This window comes from Marmota flaviventris, chromosome 3 (assembly GCF_047511675.1).
Source record: "Marmota flaviventris isolate mMarFla1 chromosome 3, mMarFla1.hap1, whole genome shotgun sequence".
Taxonomy (NCBI): Eukaryota; Metazoa; Chordata; class Mammalia; order Rodentia; family Sciuridae; genus Marmota; species Marmota flaviventris.
In genome coordinates, this window is record NC_092500.1 from 95,891,950 (window position 1) to 95,910,899 (window position 18,950).

General features: G+C 39.3%; 1 protein-coding gene across 1 annotated transcript in view; it reads left to right on the forward strand.

Annotated features, from left to right (window-relative positions):
• Grin2b (glutamate ionotropic receptor NMDA type subunit 2B) overlaps nucleotides 1–18,950 on the forward strand; it is a 298,103-nt gene that overhangs the window by 174,929 nt on the left and 104,224 nt on the right. The window contains exon 3 of the mRNA XM_027955946.2: nucleotides 10,777–10,891. Coding sequence (XP_027811747.1) covers nucleotides 10,777–10,891 — 115 coding nt within the window. The remainder of the gene's footprint in view (nucleotides 1–10,776; nucleotides 10,892–18,950) is intronic.

Consider the following 18,950-nt stretch of genomic DNA (forward strand, 5'->3'; position numbering starts at 1 on the left):
AGGTTGGACTACTAAGTTTTGATGGGGTATGCTGGGCTTCTTTCCTTTTCTGTGGAAGAGGAAAGGAATTTCATTTAATTTTTTTTTAATGGAAGTGGGGGATTTTAATTCATGGATAGCATGGAAATATGAGCTAAAAGGAAAAAAAAACTGAAACAATAACATTGCCATTACCCTGAAGTTATTTGGTTCCTTCCCACTAGAAGTTCTAGCTTTCACATTACCTCTAGTAAGCCTGGTTTTCCCATAGTATCTAAGTGTGGTCTCAGCCAGAGAAGTACTAGGAGTCCTGAGCATGAGAACAAGGAGGATTCCTTTTTCACTGCTAAGTTCTGTGCACAAAACTAAATGAGAAGCAGCTTTGATATGCTGATTATTTGATGAATTAGCATCAAAAGATGGCATTGCTAGTTCCCTAAGAAGTGTTGCACCTGAACCACTCTGGAAAGCAGTATAGAGATTCCTCAGAAAACTTGGAATGGAACCACAGTTTGACCCAGATATCCCATTCCTCAGCATATACCCAAAGGACTTAAAATCAGCATACAGCAGTGATGCAGCTGCATCAATTTTTATAGCAGCTCAATTCTCAATAGTTAAGCTATGGAACCAACCTAGGTGCCCCTCAACAGATGAATGGATAAAGAAAATGTGGTATATAAACACAATGGACTATTACTCAGCCATAAAAAAGAATTTATGGCATTTGCTGGTAAATGGATGGAACTGGAGAATATCATGCTAAGTGAAATAAGCTAATCCCACAAATCCTCTGATATGTGGATGCTAACACATAACGGGGGCGGGAATAGAAGTTCAGTGGATTAGACAAAGGGGAATGAAGGGAAGGGAGAAGGGATAGGATTAGAAAGACAGTAGAATGAATTGGACGTAACTTTCCTATGTTCACATATGGATACATGACTAGTGAAACTCCACATGATGTACAACCACAAGAATGGATCCTAATTAGAGTAAGTTATACTCCATGTATAATATGTCAAAATACACTCTACTGTCATGTGTATCTAAAGAAGAAGAAATTATTTTTTAAAAAATTAGAGGGAAAAAAAAGGAAGTGTTGCACCTGCACCCAAAAGCAGGCCTCTAAAGGGATTTTAAAGAGAATTACACAGTGTTCAAAGTAAGGCTATGGGAGATCAGGATGGGATCATTTTGAGAAATCATTTATTCTAGACTAAAATTTTGGAAATATGAGCTCATCTTTTGCCTTCCTCAGAAAGTGAACTTTATATAGCATGATTAAGTGGTTCTCCACTGCAAAATACCTGCCAGGGGTTAACCAGTCATATAGGGAAAAGTGAATGTGCTCACACCTTAGTAGTTTGAGATATTATAGGAATGGGAGGAAATGTACTACCTGGTGGTGCTGTAGAAAAGCATAGATCTGGGATTTGAGAGACCCAGGTCCTGAACTTGACTGTCCATAGCATGCAGCATCTCTCCAGGTCTCAGTGTGTTCAGCTTTCAATGTCAAAGTCCATGTAAACACCAAATTTTCTGACATTCCAGGCAATATTTTAAAAAGTCAATAACAATGATAACAGCAGCAAATGCATAATGTTCTCTCTGTAACAGAGACAGTGCTAACTCCTTTAAGTAATATAGAATTATTAATCCTCATAATAATCTTTTAAAATAGGTACTATTCCTATTCACATTTTTAATGATGAATAAACGGAGGCAAAGAGATGTTAAATAACTTGCAAGATCACACAACTTCAAAATTGGCAGATCTAGGATTTAAATAGAGGTCAAGTGACTTCTGTGTTTTTAAACATCTTGTTACACTGCCTTTTGAGGTGTGTGTGTGTGTGTGTATGTGTGTGTGTTTGTGTGTGTGTTTTATACATTCTATATTCTTTCCCTCATCACTTATTCCATTTCTCCTTTATATTTTCTTTCTATTCATCTCTCACTACTATGAATTTGGGGACATTGTCCAGACCTTTCCATTCAATTGAGTATAGGATATCTTACCAATGAGAACAAGCTCCTAGGTTTGATCCTAGATGGACCCATAAGTAAATCCAGAGGAGAACTGGATTTACTTATGGCCAGGACTTGCCACATTGACCCCCAATTGGTGAAAATGTATATATGGGTAATTAAGAGTCCATGATAGGTGGTGGGAGAGCCACTCAGACTTCTTACTGATTTGGCAATTGGTCAAATCTTTCTGGAGGGAAGTTAATGTTCTCCACCTTCTTATATATAAGCAGAGATTGTTGGGTGAACCTCAACACTCCTCCTCTATTTTCTTTACTTTCAGATAAAGCTAAATACATAGCATTCAGTTGCAAAACAGAATCCAGGTGGTAGCTCTCAGAAATGCTTCACTGGTAGACCTGGGAGTGTGAAAAGACTTTCCCTTTGGAATACATGGTTAACGAACACATCACCATATATCCTCAAATGAATGTGGTGCGGCCCAAACTGCAAAAGGACTGAAGCACATTCCTCACCACTAGTAGTAGGGCAACCAGTTGTCAAGATACTTTGAGAAAGCAATCATGAAATTCATATGGAAAAATAAAAGACCCAGAATAGCAAAAACAATGCTAAGCAGGAAGTGTGAATCAGGCGGTATAGCGATACCAGACTTCAAACTATATTACAGAGCAATAGTAACAAAAACAGCATGGTACTGGTACCAAAACAGGCGGGTGGACCAATGGTACAGAATAGAGGACACAGAAACCAATCCACAAAACTACAACTATCTTATATTTGATAAAGGGTCTAAAAGCATGCAATGGAGGAAGGATAGCATCTTCAACAAATGGTGCTGGGAAAACTGGAAATCCATATGCAACAAAATGAAACTGAATCCCTTTCTCTCGCCATGCACAAAAGTTAATTCAAAATGGATCAAGGAGCTTGATATCAAATCAGAGACACGCCGTCTGATAGAAGAAAAAGTTGGCTACGATCTACATACTGTGGGGTCGGGCTCCAAATTCCTCAATAGGACACCCATAGCACAAAAGTTAATAACTAGAATCAACAAATGGGACTTACTCAAACTAAAAAGTTTTTTCTCAGCAAAAGATACAATAAGAGAGGTAAATAGAGAGCCTACATCCTGGGAACAAATCTTTACTCCTCACACTTCAGATAGAGCCCTAATATCCAGAGTATACAAAGAGCTCAAAAAATTAGACAATAAGAGAACAAACAACCCAATCAACAAATGGGCCAAGGACCTGAACAGACACTTCTCAGAGGAGGACATACAATCAATCAACAAGTACATGAAAAAATGCTCACCATCTCTAGCAGTCAGAGAAATGCAAATCAAAACCACCCTAAGATACCATCTCACTCCAGTTAGATTGGCAGCCATTATGAAGTCAAACAACAACAAGTGCTGGCGAGGATGTGGGGAAAAGGGTACACTTGTACATTGCTGGTGGGACTGCAAATTGGTGCAGCCAATTTGGAAAGCAGTATGGAGATTTCTTGGAAAGCTGGGAATGGAGCCACCATTTGACCCAGCTATTCCCCTTCTCGGTCTATTCCCTAAAGACCTAAAAAGAGCATGCTACAGGGACACTGCTACATCGATGTTCATAGCAGCACAATTCACAATAGCAAGACTGTGGAACCAACCTAGATGCCCTTCAATGGATGAATGGATAAAAAAAATGTGGCATTTATACACAATGGAGTATTACTCTGCATTAAAAAATGACAAAATCATAGAATTTACAGGGAAATGGATGGCATTAGAGCAGATTATGCTAAGTGAAGCTAGCCAATCCCTAAAAAACAAATGCCAAATGTCTTCTTTGATATAAGGAGAGTAACTAAGAACAGAGTAGGGTCGAAGAGCATGAGAAGAAGATTAACATTAAACAGGGATGAGAGGTGGGAGGGAAAGGGAGAGAGAAGGGAAAATGCATGGAAATGGAAGGAGACCCTCAGAGTTATACAAAAGTACATACAAGAGGAAGTGAGGGGAAGGGGAAAAATAATACAAGGGGGACAAACGAATGTCAGTAGAGGGGGCAGAGAGAGAAGAGGGGAGGGGAGGGGAGGGGAGGGGGGATAATAGAGGATAGGAAAGACAGCAGAATACAACAGACACTAGTATGGCAATATGTAAATCAAGGGATGTGTAACTGATGTGATTCTGCAATCTGTATATGGGGTAAAAATGGGAGCTCATAACCCACTTGAATCAAATTGTGAAATATGATATATCAAGAACTATGTAATGTTTTGAACAGCCAACAATAAAAAATTAAAAAAAAAAAAAAGATACTTTAATATCTCATTAGCCTAACACCACACGTTTAGAATTTAGATATCTTAGATATGGTCTCATTCAAATTGAGTACTTCACTATTTGTGAAGAATTGTTTGCAAAATAAATCAATGACATAAACACCATTGCTTCATTAGAAGAAAAACTATTTTTAACCTGTCTTGAGTAATTTTAAGTTAATGTTATGATCTTCCCTTTAAATTAGTTTTTTCCTGAAGTTCACTGCTAGGTAGCTTTTTGCCTAAATAAGGGAAAAAGACAGGTTATAAAACTGTTTTTTTTTTTCTAATTATTTTGTCCACTGCATGACTTAATATTTTTGTATACGACATTGTATCTCCAAGGCAACTTAATCTCTTCAAATCCCTTTTCCCTAAAGAGACCATTGTTGACAATACTAAATAATTCATGCACTTTCAAAAGATTGTCACCCAGCTTAGGCACCGGTGCATCCAGTTTTTGAGCAGAGGTCGTCTGACTGCAGCATCCTGGCTCTTAAACACCTTGTTACATTGCTGTGTGTGTAATACAACAGTATTTCTTTCCTTTTTTCTTTTTTGTTTGCTTGTTTCTCCTTATTTTCTTTCTAGCAGCATTTTGGGGCGTTGTCTAGACTTTTTCATTCATTTGAATGTAGGATATCTTTCTAATGGGAACAGTCTCCTGGGTTTGATCCCAGAAGAATCCATCACTAAACCCAGAAGACAATTATTCACAGACCATGACCTGTCACATTGAGCACATTATACTGGGTTGACCTTTTGGATTTATTCTGATAATTATGAATTTCTAAGTTAGGAAATATTCAGAAATTTTTATTGGTTCTATTCAAACCATAACATTGAACATCTAATTTGTAAATATCTTTGCCTCTTTCCTTTAATACTGGTCTCTATTTAGGTAACTTTTTAAAATTAAAAGTTTTAAGGTCCACTGTTTCTAATCCTATGAGAAATTGTTTCTACTACTTCTAGAGAAAAATGGGTATAAGTACTAGTAAATTCTAAGAGGATATTCCACTCTTTTGAAAGACTTTGAAAGATTTGTGGTCTTGCTGTTCAGATGGTAAGGGTGCCATTACATAATAGCCACAGTATTAATCAGGTGAAATGAGAGATGATGGACATGTTAATTTGCTACACTACAGTAAACTTTTTATGATCTATATGTGTCACATAATATTATATTGTATACCTCAAATATACACAGTAAAAAATAATTTAAAAGAGGAAAAGAAATGTAGATTAAAAAAAAACATTGAAAGAGTCTCCCTGTAGCTCCCAACACCAGTCAAGCCAAAATGGTTAAGAATCAGTGTATTCAATAGTTGAGGAGCCACAGGCTTTAGAGGTAAAGACATACTAGTGACACAAGGTTCGAGTTATAGATTTTCAGAGCCAAAATATTAGAAACTAGGAGTCAAAAATTCAACACCCCTGCCTAGAACTGCACTTCCTTTTCACATTACTTTCAGTGACTATAGAATTGAAATGAGAGCTCTGGAAATTTGCCATCATTTTAAGGCATGATGGTGAATGCATGGCCTAGGGTTGAGAACATCAGGACCCTGTTCCTGGTCCTATCTTCCCATCTTGATAAAGCCACAAAAGTTTTCTGGACATCATCTGCCAAAGTAAAAGTATTAGATGAGATGAGATGCCATGTCTCCCGTTACTACTACACCAATGACTGTTAATTTTTTCTAAAGAAAAATCAATGCTTTGTGAAAATATGGAAAGAAGAAATGTATTGCAGTGTCAGGACTCTTGGTTTGCTGAGAACATTCTGGTAGGGTGTCTTCAAGTGCCTCCCACACAGGGCATGCTGCTCCATCATTGCCTTAAGCATCAGTATGGTGCAGCAGATGAGCTCTACGTGACATGGCCAAAGTCGCAGAGGCACAAGGGCTTGTTAACCTCAGCTCGACCTCATTAAACGCATTGGAGTGTGACTTTGGCCATATAAAACAAATGTGTTGGCTCTGAGCCCATCAGGATTCTGAGGCTCTTTCTCAACAAGGAGGCAAGCAGGAAAGGAGAAGGATTTTGCTTTCTTCAGTCTTCATTAGGGGCCTCTGTGGTCCAGGCCATGACATGTGACATGAGAATACTAGAATGCACACCAGAGTCTTTGAGAAACTGATTTCACTTCAGTTGTTGATGGCATGACAAAAGACCCTGAACTGAGAATCAAGTCTTGAGCTCCAGTCCTGAGTAGGAAGGTCACTTGGGAAAAAGTCATTTAGTATCTTGGGACCTCCTCTCTACAATAAGGAAGTTCAGTGTAGACTTTCTATTTTTTTCTACTAGTTCTAGCAATCTGAGATTCTGTATTCTGTATTAGAAGTTTACTGGGGCTGGGGATATAGCTTAGCTGGTAGAGTATGTGCCTCACATGAGTAAGGCCCTGGGTTCAATCCCCAGCTCCACCACCAAAAAAAAAAAAAAAAAAAAAAAAAAAGGAACTTTATGAGACAAGCCCTCAGATTTCTTAGGTGTCAAACTACATACTAGAGACAAATCAAGCAGTTTTTTAAACTATGTCAAATTATTAGGGTGTGCAGGGGTCTTATGGGGAAAACTTTTGAATTTCCCACTTGAAGCTAGGATTTCAGACTGTGCACTTGAGGGTGACATGTTGCTAGAAAAGTAGAATGTCTATGGGATCCTTTAATCTTAATTATAGTTTAATCCTTTACCCAGGATTTACATACAAAAGCTATGAGGTTTTAACTGATATTCAAAATTGATAAAGTATTGCAAGAGGCAATGGTAGTTGAATATTTTCAGGTCTTATAGAAAGTTAAATTGATTAATATGACCATTTGATCTAGTTTATCCTCCACATATGCAATCCAAACTCTATTCCTCAGATGTATTCTGTTGATAGGTTGGTCTTGTTAAAATGTAGTTTATTCCTATTTTTATTCACTGAGTTTCAAAATTTAGCAAGTTTCTTAGTTCTAAGTATTTAAATCATGCTCACCTATTCTTTTAATGCTCCCTGTTATATATTTGTATAACATTGTATATAATTTTCCTTTCCACTATTTCATTTGTTCATTACAACAGTCTGCCCTGAGAAACTGGGGGTAAAACATGTCTTCCATTTTAAAGAGGAATAACTGAGGGTTTGGTGCCAAAGTCACATGTTTAGAAGGGAACCACACACACACACACACACACACACACACACACCCTTTTTCCCCCCACAGTCTTCACTTCACTGAATGGATTAATTTGTTCTGCTACTCACAGAGGATCCTTGCTCAAGGATGGTGTATATTTTGCAAACTCCTCACTAATAGCTAAATGGTGTCACACCACAGGGAATTACTTAGAAAAACACAATGTGAATGATTTATATATATATATATATATATATATATATATATATATATATATATATATATATACTGCTGAAGGATATAAATGATTAAAAATACTTTGGAGAAGAATATTCTGTATACTGTCAAAATTTTATTAACATTGTTGATAAATGTGAAATATCTGAGAAGTGCTTAGATATTAGGTAGATCAAATTAACTTTCACAGTAGGAAAAGGGTGATTACTCTAGAAGGAAAACAGTTCCTAAAGAAAATTGGGAGGATCTGGAGCAAGAATAACCAGAGAAATTTAACTACAAGCCAGTTACATTGCCCATGAGTGTGGTTCATCTCTGGAAAGTTCAAATTTCTCATCTTATATACCCCATTCAAGGATGTCCCCTTCAAAGGAGTCATCTTGAGAGGCTATATGCTTATTCCATTCATGCAGATTGTTAGTTGAATTATTTCTAGGACTTCTATTTTATAATCGCCCTCTGAAATGGAAATTTTCTTTAAGTATTTTTAATGGTGTTTTAGATAAAGTCAAAAGTCAGAGTCATATCTGGTAGAAAAATGGGTGCTCAAGCCAAGTAATTTATTTTACTCCTTTGCTTCTTTCTCTCTCTCTTTCTCCTTTCTTCCTTCATTCAGAAAAAGAGATGGGACTAAACTATTTTGTGTGTTTCATCTTCTTCTGAAGACTTCTAATAATTATTCTCGGTAATCCAATATTGTCATGGTAAGAACCTATTTTCCAAGTTACTGATGCTGGGTGCTTAAATTCTACTTTGTTAGTTTAAAATACTCTGTTTTGTGGTTTTGTAATTGTATTCCTTAGAAAGAATTCTACAGGGCTTTAGGTTGGGTGTTGGGATTGTTCCAAATGATGGGAGACCTAATTGTTTTCTTCAAACCAGTGATGGGCTTGGGGAAGTAGTGCTGAGCTAAGAGGTGAGAAGCAGTTCAAGGAACAGAGAAGATGCTGTGTGGAGCCCTGAGTTGGATCCGAGGTGTGTCACTTAGCTGATTGGAGCATATGACAGATATGGAAGGAGACTGTGGATGTTAAACTCAATTTTACATATGAGAATAAGGATAGTATGGTAGAAAGGACACGTTACTTCAAGTGCTAACTTCTGCTTTCAATTAGTAATGTAACATTGGGTAAATAATGTGCTTGTTTCCTAATCTATCAACTTAAATGAACTCAGGGTTTCTTTAAAAATGAAAATTGATTTTATAAGGGATACATGCTAAATGTCTTCCAATACCATGAGGAACTCTCATCTGGAAAAAGGATTAGAACAAGACTATAAAATATCTAAAAAAGGAACAAAGTATCAAAAAATTACAAAGGAGCAGATTTTGACTTAAAGTAAGATAGAACTGTGAGATGGTGGCTTGAGGGTGGAGGATGGTATGGTAAGGTAAGTTCCCCATGAATGGAAGTAATCAAGAGCTAAGACGACTGGTTTTATGATGTTGTTAGGGGTGGTGTCCCCTCCAAGATGTGGTGAGCTACCTGATTATAACAATCTCTTTCAGTAGTAAAGTTCTAGGATTCTTTACTTTGGGGGCATCTTTTGTGCTCTTGATTGCATTTGTGAAGCAATGCAAGACCAAGGGAATAACAGGCTGAAAAAAGTCCCCCAAAATTCTAGAAGTGAGAACTGATCCATGAAGGTATGGGTCATGCTGCCTAGACATCCTTATGGTTGTCAAAGGCTATGAATTCTAGTGACCTTTTCATTTAACGTAATGTGACCTGAAAGATTCCAAGAGTCTCCCAGTTTCATTAAAAGAGAAGCATTAAAAGACGGACTTTGAAGCTGCCTCTTCTATTGTTCTTGTAAGATGCCCCCTTGACTTCTTAACAGAGACCCATCTTATAAGCAGCATCAGGCCCAAGAAGCAAGTAATGTGAACACAGAGCTAATCATTATTGATTCCTTGGGCCAGTGTAGTAAAAGGACATTAATTACCATCAGGCTGATTGCATTAATGCAGTTGTACTGAGGATACCTAGTGGGAATTTCCAGTGAAGAAACTGCGCTTGAGATCACAGTCAGCTGCAAAGGAACCCAGGGGCTGGGGTATAGGTGTCCAGGAGGAAGACAGTTTCATTGGTATGACTTCAGTTACCTCCAGAATTTCTGCTAATTTGTGCTCATGTCCCTAGTGCACTCTGAAATGCCCTCCTTTGCTATTCCCACCCTCAGGTATTTTCTGTTCATTACACATAATACAAAACCCTGGTTTTCAGATGTATTCTGTGGTGCCAATAGGACTCATCACACAACTTTGAGAAATATAGACTGGGCAAGTCCTCAGTAAGAGTTAGAGAGTATGTGCTTTTCTAGAGAATGGGGAGAAGGCCTAAATTCCCACATGCCATCTTTCTTAGCAGAATTTTGTCACATTCTTTTCTTCCTTTTTTTTTTTTTTTGGTACAAGCAATTGAATGCTGGGGAACTCAACCACTGAGTCACATCCCCAGCCCTATGTTGTATTTTATTTAGAGACAGGATCTCACTGAATTGCTTAGCGCCTCACTTTTTGCTGAGGCTGGCTTTAAACTCAAGATCCTCCTGCCTCAGCCTCTGGAGCCACTGGAATTATAGGTGCCACCGTGTCCAGCTATGTCACTTTCTTTTCTTGTCTCTACCTCCTCCACCCGCTTTACTCTACCTCCTTTTATGAATAATTGTTAACACTTACTGAGGTTTTATTTTGCACCAGGCCCCATGGTAAGTGCTTAACCTAGCTATCCCACTTAAGCCTTACAAACCAAGTAAGGTGGGCCTTTTATTACCCTCACTTTCTGCAGATAGGGGGAGAAAATGAGGTTACAAATGCTAAATGATTTGCTCCAAGTCATAGCTACAGACTGAACTCAAACCAGGTGACCTTATTTTAAGTTATTATACTGTTTTGTTATATGATTTCTATAGGTGAATACTTGGATGATTCTATTGCATAATCACCTGGGAGTTAAGGAGAACCAAGTTTTCGGATGATATCTGTATATTCTTATGATATCTCTCTGTCTCTCTCTCTGCATCTGTCTCCATCCACCTTTCTCTCCCTCTACCTGGCTATCTTGCTTTTGGATGCCATTTTCATGTTTTTAATCCTACTTTTATTTTATCTTTTCAGGTATCTGATCAATGTCACTTTTGAAGGGAGAAATCTGTCCTTCAGTGAAGATGGCTACCAGATGCACCCGAAACTGGTGATAATCCTTCTGAACAAGGAGAGGAAGTGGGAGAGGGTAGGACATGTCTTTGGCAATTCTTGAGCAAAATAGAGGGGTAGGGATGTAAAATTTTGTGACACGTTAAAGGAAAGAAGTCCCTTGGTTTTCATCCCTAGACCCAGGGTACAATAGGTCAAAACTTGGAGAACACAGGAGAAACTAGATCTCAAAACTTGCATCTTTATTTTCCTGCTTCTTTGGTCATCAAAAGATTGTTTCCTTTATACATTTCTGTTTATCACTGGTGGTTACAATGCTGTCTGAATCATGACTGTTTTAATGGAAGGTTATATATGTATAATATAACATAATTTGGTGAAGAAACCAAACGGGTGGTACCATTCAGAAGTTGTGTCCTACACAGTGCCTGAGGAGGCCCATAAAGCCTAGTTGATGAGCAAACATGCAGAGATTTACTGTGATTGAAGAGTTACCATGCACAGCTCTGTTCAGAATCTCTCCCATTGCCAGCTGATCACAATATTTAAAATTCTACCATTAGAAATTAATGTCTGTGGGCATCAGGCTGGCTCTGCTGCTCACCATCCTATTTGTTTAGGACTTTGGGCAGGTCTTTTTACTATTCTGTACTCAATTTCCTCAACTATAAAATAGGAATAATCATAGAACTCATATGACAGATATGAGGATTAAATATATTAATACCTGTAAAATACTTGAAAAGCTGCCTGGTACACAGTGATCACTCAATAAATATTTAGCTTTAGTTATTATTTCAGATTCCTAAATAAACACAGATGTTCCCAAGAGTAATGTCATCATTGATCTTTCTCCAGGTATGTTTTTTTGGACGCTTGTCCCTTGAGACACTTTGCTAAAACATGGTTCTGCAGATAAATATGATTGAGAAATCCTAATTATTATTTCCCACTCCAGGAGCATCTCAGAACATATTAGCATTTGAAAGTTCAAATAGCAAACAAATGTTTTAAATTTTATCTAATATGGCACTTCCCTGAATTATTTGACCACAAGACCCCCTATGTTTGTGATAGTCATATTCCATGAAAATACATTAGGAAACTGCTTAAAGACAAGTTCCATAGACTCCATGGGCCAATTGGCTGAAACAGGTTTTTAAAATGCCAGTATGGTTTCCAGTGGAAACCAAGTGTGTTAGTCAGTTTTCCATCACTGTGACAACATACCTGAGATAACTCAACCTCTAGGGAGGAAAGATTTATTTTGGCTTATGGTTTCAGAGGTTCCAGTCCATGGTCACCTGGCCCTGTTGCTTTGTGCCTGTGGTGAGGCATCATAGTAGGGAGCATGTGGTGGAGGAGGCCTATTCACCCACCTCATGGGGCCCAGGAAGCAGAGAGAGACAGGAATGGCCCGGGTTCCAATATCCCCTTGCCCCAATGACCTGATAACCTCCCATTAGACCCCAGGTCCTAAAGGTTCCACCATCTCCCAATAGCTGATAGGCAAGTGGGGGAGCCTCCTTTGGAGGACATTCACAATTCAAACTATAGAACTAAGCTATACATTTCTAGAAAGAACAGCCAGAAAAAGACCAGAGATAAACTCCCTGAAATTCATAATCTTGTCCCAGAGATCCCAGGATGGTTAGTTATAGAACACCCACTTGTGAACAAAACACGTATGGCTCAGGTACTGGAACCTGGAACCTGATACTCGGAGTTTTGAGAGACCTCAGTCTATCAAATAGTTGCTGTCATCAGGCATAGTTATAAAGCTTATGTTGTGCCTGATGCTCTTGATTAAGTTACCCTCCCTCCACTGAGTTATTATTTGTTCAGAAATGGTTGTTCCCTGGACTCCTGCTCTCCACCCCAATCAAGCTGCTTCTTGCTGCTGCTGTAAAGACATCATGATTTCAGAAGTGTTCTGGCTCCTCATGTATAACAGACACTTCTGTATATCTCCAAAAGAGAAGTTATTAATAACTGAGACTTCAAACATGGCTCAGAAGACGTCCAGCTGGAGTGGCTTTCATGCAGTGGACTCATGATTACAGTCTCAAGCAGAAGGCATCTCATAACTGTCCTTAAAGAGACACCACCCGTAGTCCTGCAGCATCTCTTCCTTAGGCTGGTATCTGAGGCCCATGGCCCTCAACCCTTTCCCCTCAGACCCTCCTTCTGATATTTATCAATCCTAGCTCTCCTGGTCATTCCATACTTTAAATATGACCCAGGAACCATGGGATAATTTTTTAAACAGGCCTCTTTGTCCCTGACCCAACCTTTGTTTAGATCAACCCCACATGTGGGTGCTAGAATGAGCTTCCTAAAACACAACTGTGTATTCTTTCCCTGCCCCAAACCCACTCAAGGTTTCTACGATTTACTTGTTGGGTCCACATTTTACCCATGTTTGCACTGGCTCTGGTCTACTTTCCAAGGCCTGCCTCTTCCTCCTCATTTCCTACTCCTCATTTCCTACTCCTTTCTTTTCTGAGAATGTGCCCTTGTATGTCTTGCCCCCTGTACAGCATGTCATAATGTTTCCTTTTCCTGGAACACATTGTACAGTTATACAACTCACAAGCATCCTTCAAAGCCCAGTTAAAATGTTATTCCCTCCTTCCCCAATCTTTGACTGCAGTGTAATGCTCCCTCCCTTTCCCTGAAGCCTCACTCCACATTTCTGTTGCTGCATTGTCACACCCTCCTTGGGTTAGAGTTGTGTGCATGCATGCTTCCAGAGGGCAGAGGCTACGTCGTCTTATGGTGTTATCCTCACAGCAGCCTGAAGAGTGAATTGCATAGAGCAGTTCAATAAATTTTTGCAAAATGAATGATTACATTCATTTTGAATGACTCTCATTACATAATGAGAGTCCAAAGTCTGTCATTAAGAGTCCAAGTTTATGCTATTGCCCTTGATACAATAGCTGGGTTTTCAATTTTTTTTTTTTTTGAAGGGGGGAATAAAATCTTTGTGTAGATTGACTTTTTATAGATCATACTTCGAATGTACTGAAGGAACTTGCTATTTAAAGAAATTCTGTGGTTAATCATTTTGTAAAGCATTTTGAGAGGGGTTGAGAAATCAGAAGAATAGAAGATTTTTATATCAACTTGGTAAAACCAGGGAACATTTCTGAAGAGAGATGTTTAGTGTTTTGGGGTTTACAGATACATGCAACTCCCAAACTCAAGTTCTGTTAGAGTCACCCATAAGCAGGGAGGAGCCACAGGAGCCAAAAGCAGCTCTGGCAAATGGATGGGATGAGGGGAAATTGCACTATAAAAGGTTGGACCTTTTCTTCCACTATTATTTTGGCCTCTAGGGTCATTCTCAAGATCCTTGATACTGTTGCAGTAGGTACTCTGTGGTTCAGGAAGATTTGGTGTCTGTGACTCCAGGGAGGCAGGCACCAGGGTGAATGTTCTACAGGGAGTTGCTGGACGCTGGAAAGATTAGCAGGGAGGGAAGCCGGATTTGCAGGAGCACCTGGGTTAGGAGCTACTCATCCAGGCACTCACTAGCCGAGGGCTGGCTGTTTTCACTTCTCTTGCTTCTTCTTTCCTTTTCTTTAAAATGATGGCATGAGACTAAGAAGATGGTTAGATCTCTCACAGCTCTCACTGCTGGGATTACCACTTATGTTGTAAATGAAAGGAGACTGGAATGGAAATTGAGTGAGAGCTGGAGTATACAATAGTTCCTAGGGCATATGTTCTTGTCAGTTACGTAAATATCATGTCACCAGAAAGGCTACCGAGTCACTCTTTCACAAGTTGATTTTAATTTTCTTCATGATACTTATTATCCAGCATCCTCCTTATTTATTTGCTTGCTTATTTATTACTGGTCTCTTCACACCAGGACGGAGGCTTTATGGGGACAAGGACCTTGCTCATCTCTATAATTCTAACACTCAAGAAGAGTGTTTGGCTCAGAGTGACCCTTCAGAGATAATTGTTAAATAAATGAAGAATCTGTATGCTTAGGAAAGTTAGATATTGACCAATATTTTACTTTGACTCTGAAAATCCCCCATTCAGACAAAGTGGTTTGCTGAAGAGACCAGGAGAGGGTACCTTTCCCAGGCTTGGAATGACTGTTGCAGTTCCAGTGAAGGACCTAGGGGAGATCTTCAGGGAGGCTCAATATCCAGCGGAGCTGTGCGTAAACAGCTTTTAACAAGGAGCCTCAGCTGGAGGAAGAATCGTTGAGTTGGTGCACTCCGGGTGATGGATTCCACAGGATTCATTCAGTTTCTTACAAGGAGTCCCAAAGCTACTGTCTTATAAATTTGGTTCCTCTGAAAAAACTCAAAGTCAACACAACGTAGGCTGTGGTTCTGGGAATCAGAAGATCTGCATTCTGCTCCCTGTGTGGCCATTTGTCAGCTCTATAAACCTGAATAAGTAACTGCAAATACTTATTTCCCTTTAGTAAAATAGGGGTTTTACATAAAGCTGTTGTAAAGATTAAATGCGATTTTACAACGTTTCAAGGTATCATTGGCACATGGTAAAAGGTAAATGATACAGATGATCGTGTAATAAAAAGTCCTTAGTCCCCCTCCCCAGAGCAATCACTGTTGCCAGTATCTTATGTATTCCTCTGAAAATATTACAAATATGAACAGATTTGATATATTTAATCAACCTTTTATGACCCTTTAGTGGGATCCTACATCCTGTCCTTAGATGGGATAGGGGCTAGAATAACAAAGAGATCTCTGAATCAGAATTGTGTTCACAGAAAGCCAAGAACATCTCTGGTGTGTAGGAATGTGGTGAAGGACATTTAGTAAGAAACACAAGTGTACGCATGCGGGCAGACATGGCAAGGTGAGTTGAAAAGGGCAGGGGGTGGCAAAAAAATGATCGAGTGCAGAGTGGGCTCATTTGTAAGACTCTCTAAGTGGGGGACAGCTGCATAAACTTGCAGTAAAAATAGTCTGGCACAGAAAAGCAGTTTCAACCAGCTTTCAGGCTTCTGTCTCTATCAGAGCCTCTCATGATTTGCTTCATTGCAACTGCTCTCTGCTTCCATTTAATCGTTCCTAAAATGGGGATAATAAAAATGAAATGCAGTGGGGGTGTGTTCAGAGTAATGACTTCAAGAAATGATGATGATGCATTTTTAGGCCAGAAGATGTAAACAGAACTTAAAGGGGCTGTCTGGGTCAGAATTAAAGGAAGATATGTAAAATTCACATCCCTGCTTATCTTCTCCCCAAAGACACCAGAGGTGTGTCTTATAAACTCACTCTCTTCTCTGCCCTTACCCACTAGAAAATGCCCTTTCCTTATAGATTAAAACATTCTCAGTTGTTGAGTTCATTCTTTGGACTCCCAGGACCCATTGTTTGCGGAACTGAGATGTCACAGCCACATTCACCAGTGAAGGAAGGGCTAGAAATGAAAGTGATTGGCACTCAGTGCTGGACCCATAATAGTGCTGATAAATTAATGGGTGGATCAGTGGGAGGGAGGGTAACACAACCCAGAAAAGGAAGACCCCTCAAGAGCTATAGCAGCCACAGCAATATAGTGGACAGAATACCAGTATCTGGAGCCTGGGATGAATAAGATGGGATGCTAGTGTCTGGCAACCTCACATCCAGGAGACAGCACTAACTCCAGCTGTGGATGCTGTGTGAGACTGTCTTCCAAGGGCAGTTGTGACCATATTCCACAGTGATCAATTTGGTGATAATATAATAGAGGTTAATTGCTGCTGTGGCAGATAAAATTCAAAAGCTTTCAACTGACAAAAAATAAAACAGCCTCCCCGTCCCCTCACATGCATACACATTCTTTTATGGAAAAACTGACAGCCTGTCCATGAACACAGGAGCCACATCTGATTGCATCGTCACTGTACTTCTGTGCCCAGAGTGGTGCAAGGCACTCCCGAGTAGGCCAGTAAATATTTGGTAACTGTTATTTACTTAAAGCTTAAATGCACCTGTTCCAACTGCGTCCCATCTTCCCACCTCAGAGAACAATCTACACTTACTCCAGGGGAATATCCATGCTCTTTCTAAGGGTTAGAATAGAAGCTCCTCGTGTCAAAGGGGCTTGTTCTGGATCTCCTGAAACCATCGCTTGACAACACACTATTCTTACCATCTTTGAACTGAGTACTAATATGCACCATTGGATTAAGGGATTAGAATGCAGGATCCGCAGAGAAAGGCTATGGGAATTTGGGTCATTAAGGGGAAGAAGAAGAAGCCAATGAAGTGATGACTTACTCTCTTTAAATGTATGAAGAATAATTGTACCAAGTGTGGAGATCAGCTGTTCACTTTCTCCTGAGACAGAACAAGAGTAAGGTGGGCTTAAGATCAAGCAGAAAGGATTTATATTGACTACAGAGAATTTCTTAATAGAGAGAAGTGTTGAGCACTGGTTAGCAACACCAGGGGATCACGTGGAAAGTCATGGAAATCAGGCAAGTCCTATCTCTGTAATGTACAGTCCTGCCCAAACAGCCATGCACAAACCTGTGGCTTTGAGAATTTTCCTCCCTTCCCTTCCTCCCTATGACTTCCCTTTCCTCCTCTTTGTCTCTTCTTCTCTCTTTGCCTTTCTCCCTTCCCTGCTTGCTTTCTTCCCAAACATAATTATTTCACATTTACCATGAGCCAAGGACTGCTCCCGCCACTTCAGTATCATAGTTTTCCTAGTGACTGAGATTATCAACAATAGGACAAAGAAACAAAACAAAAACCAAGTGCATTGCAAGAAGAAATGTGCTTATGGTGACACTTAACATTTCTGGAACCTAAGGTGATTGTCTAGTCCTACTATTTGATATGGTCAACATCAGGGTGATGTTTCATATTGCTTGGTAAGTGATAAGTACTAACATACTTATGACAATTTATGGGGCCACTGGATTACATATTTTGAAGGTGTTTCTTGAGTTGGGATTACTGCAGATCCTCACATTCAAATGTTCCCTTATCTTTTTTTCCCTGAGTTCCCAGAGCCCTAGCCATTGTGTTTGCGTACTTCCTTTTGGGGTGGGGGTGGGGGTTCAGGAACAGACCTCTGGGGTTCAGCCCTCAGGAGGAAGAGGAGGAGCAGAAGGAAGAGCGCTGTTTACCTCTAAAGTCTCAACACTGCTTTTATGCAGGCCATTGCGTTGAGCTGCTTCTTCATGTGTGATTGCGAAACAATTCAAAGATAAGAACAGGGTATTTGTGGGGAATAGATTTCAGAAAGGCTTGTCATCAGCCACTGAATGAAAAGGGTAATAAGAGAACCAGACAACCTGGGTTGACTTTGCTTTTGAAACCTGGGCTTGGTGATGGAACCAAAGAGCAGATCTGAGCTGAGAGACTGATGGGTTGACTTAACCTTGGCTTAAGGAGACAGAAGAAAGGAAAGTGTCCCCATGCCAGTAGACAGTTTCTTTCCACCCATCTGGTTTCAATTTTATTGGGATTCTTATTTCAGGACAGTTATCTGTGGTTGGCCCTGAGTCCTCTGAGCTATTTTTCTAATTTCTAGGTCATCATGTTTTTCCAATAGTGGTATCGAAGAAGAAATTGTGGTGCAGAGGTTAGAAGACTCTTAAGTTTACATCCAGGTTAAAAGCAACATTTATGATTTTCTTATTTTAAAGGTACTTGATGTTTATTAAAGACACTTGGGAAGGGATACAATAAAATTGACCTACATCCAAACCTATGGGAAATTAACAGTTAACTTTTTTTTTGGTTTCTTACCAGTAATTTTTACTGTGCATGTTTTGTGTGTATATATGTGTATATAACACAATGCAATGTGATATAATAGACTTGAAAACACACTATATGAATAGTTTGCAATCTACTCTTTTTTTCCCTACTAGGATATTGTGGACATGTTCCTTTATTAAAAAATATTTTTCAAAAAAAAGGAAACTATAATTGCCTAATATTCTATTGTCAGGACACATCATACTTCTTCACATTGGTCCCTTACAACGAGACATTTGCACGTGTATAAAATAGAGACTCTGGTTTTCATATGAAAATAATTCAGAGTTGCTGATGGTCCAACTTGGATAGCATAAAATTGCTTTTCAAGGTGAGAAGAATTGGCCACTTTTTTCTTGTCAAATATTCCTAAAT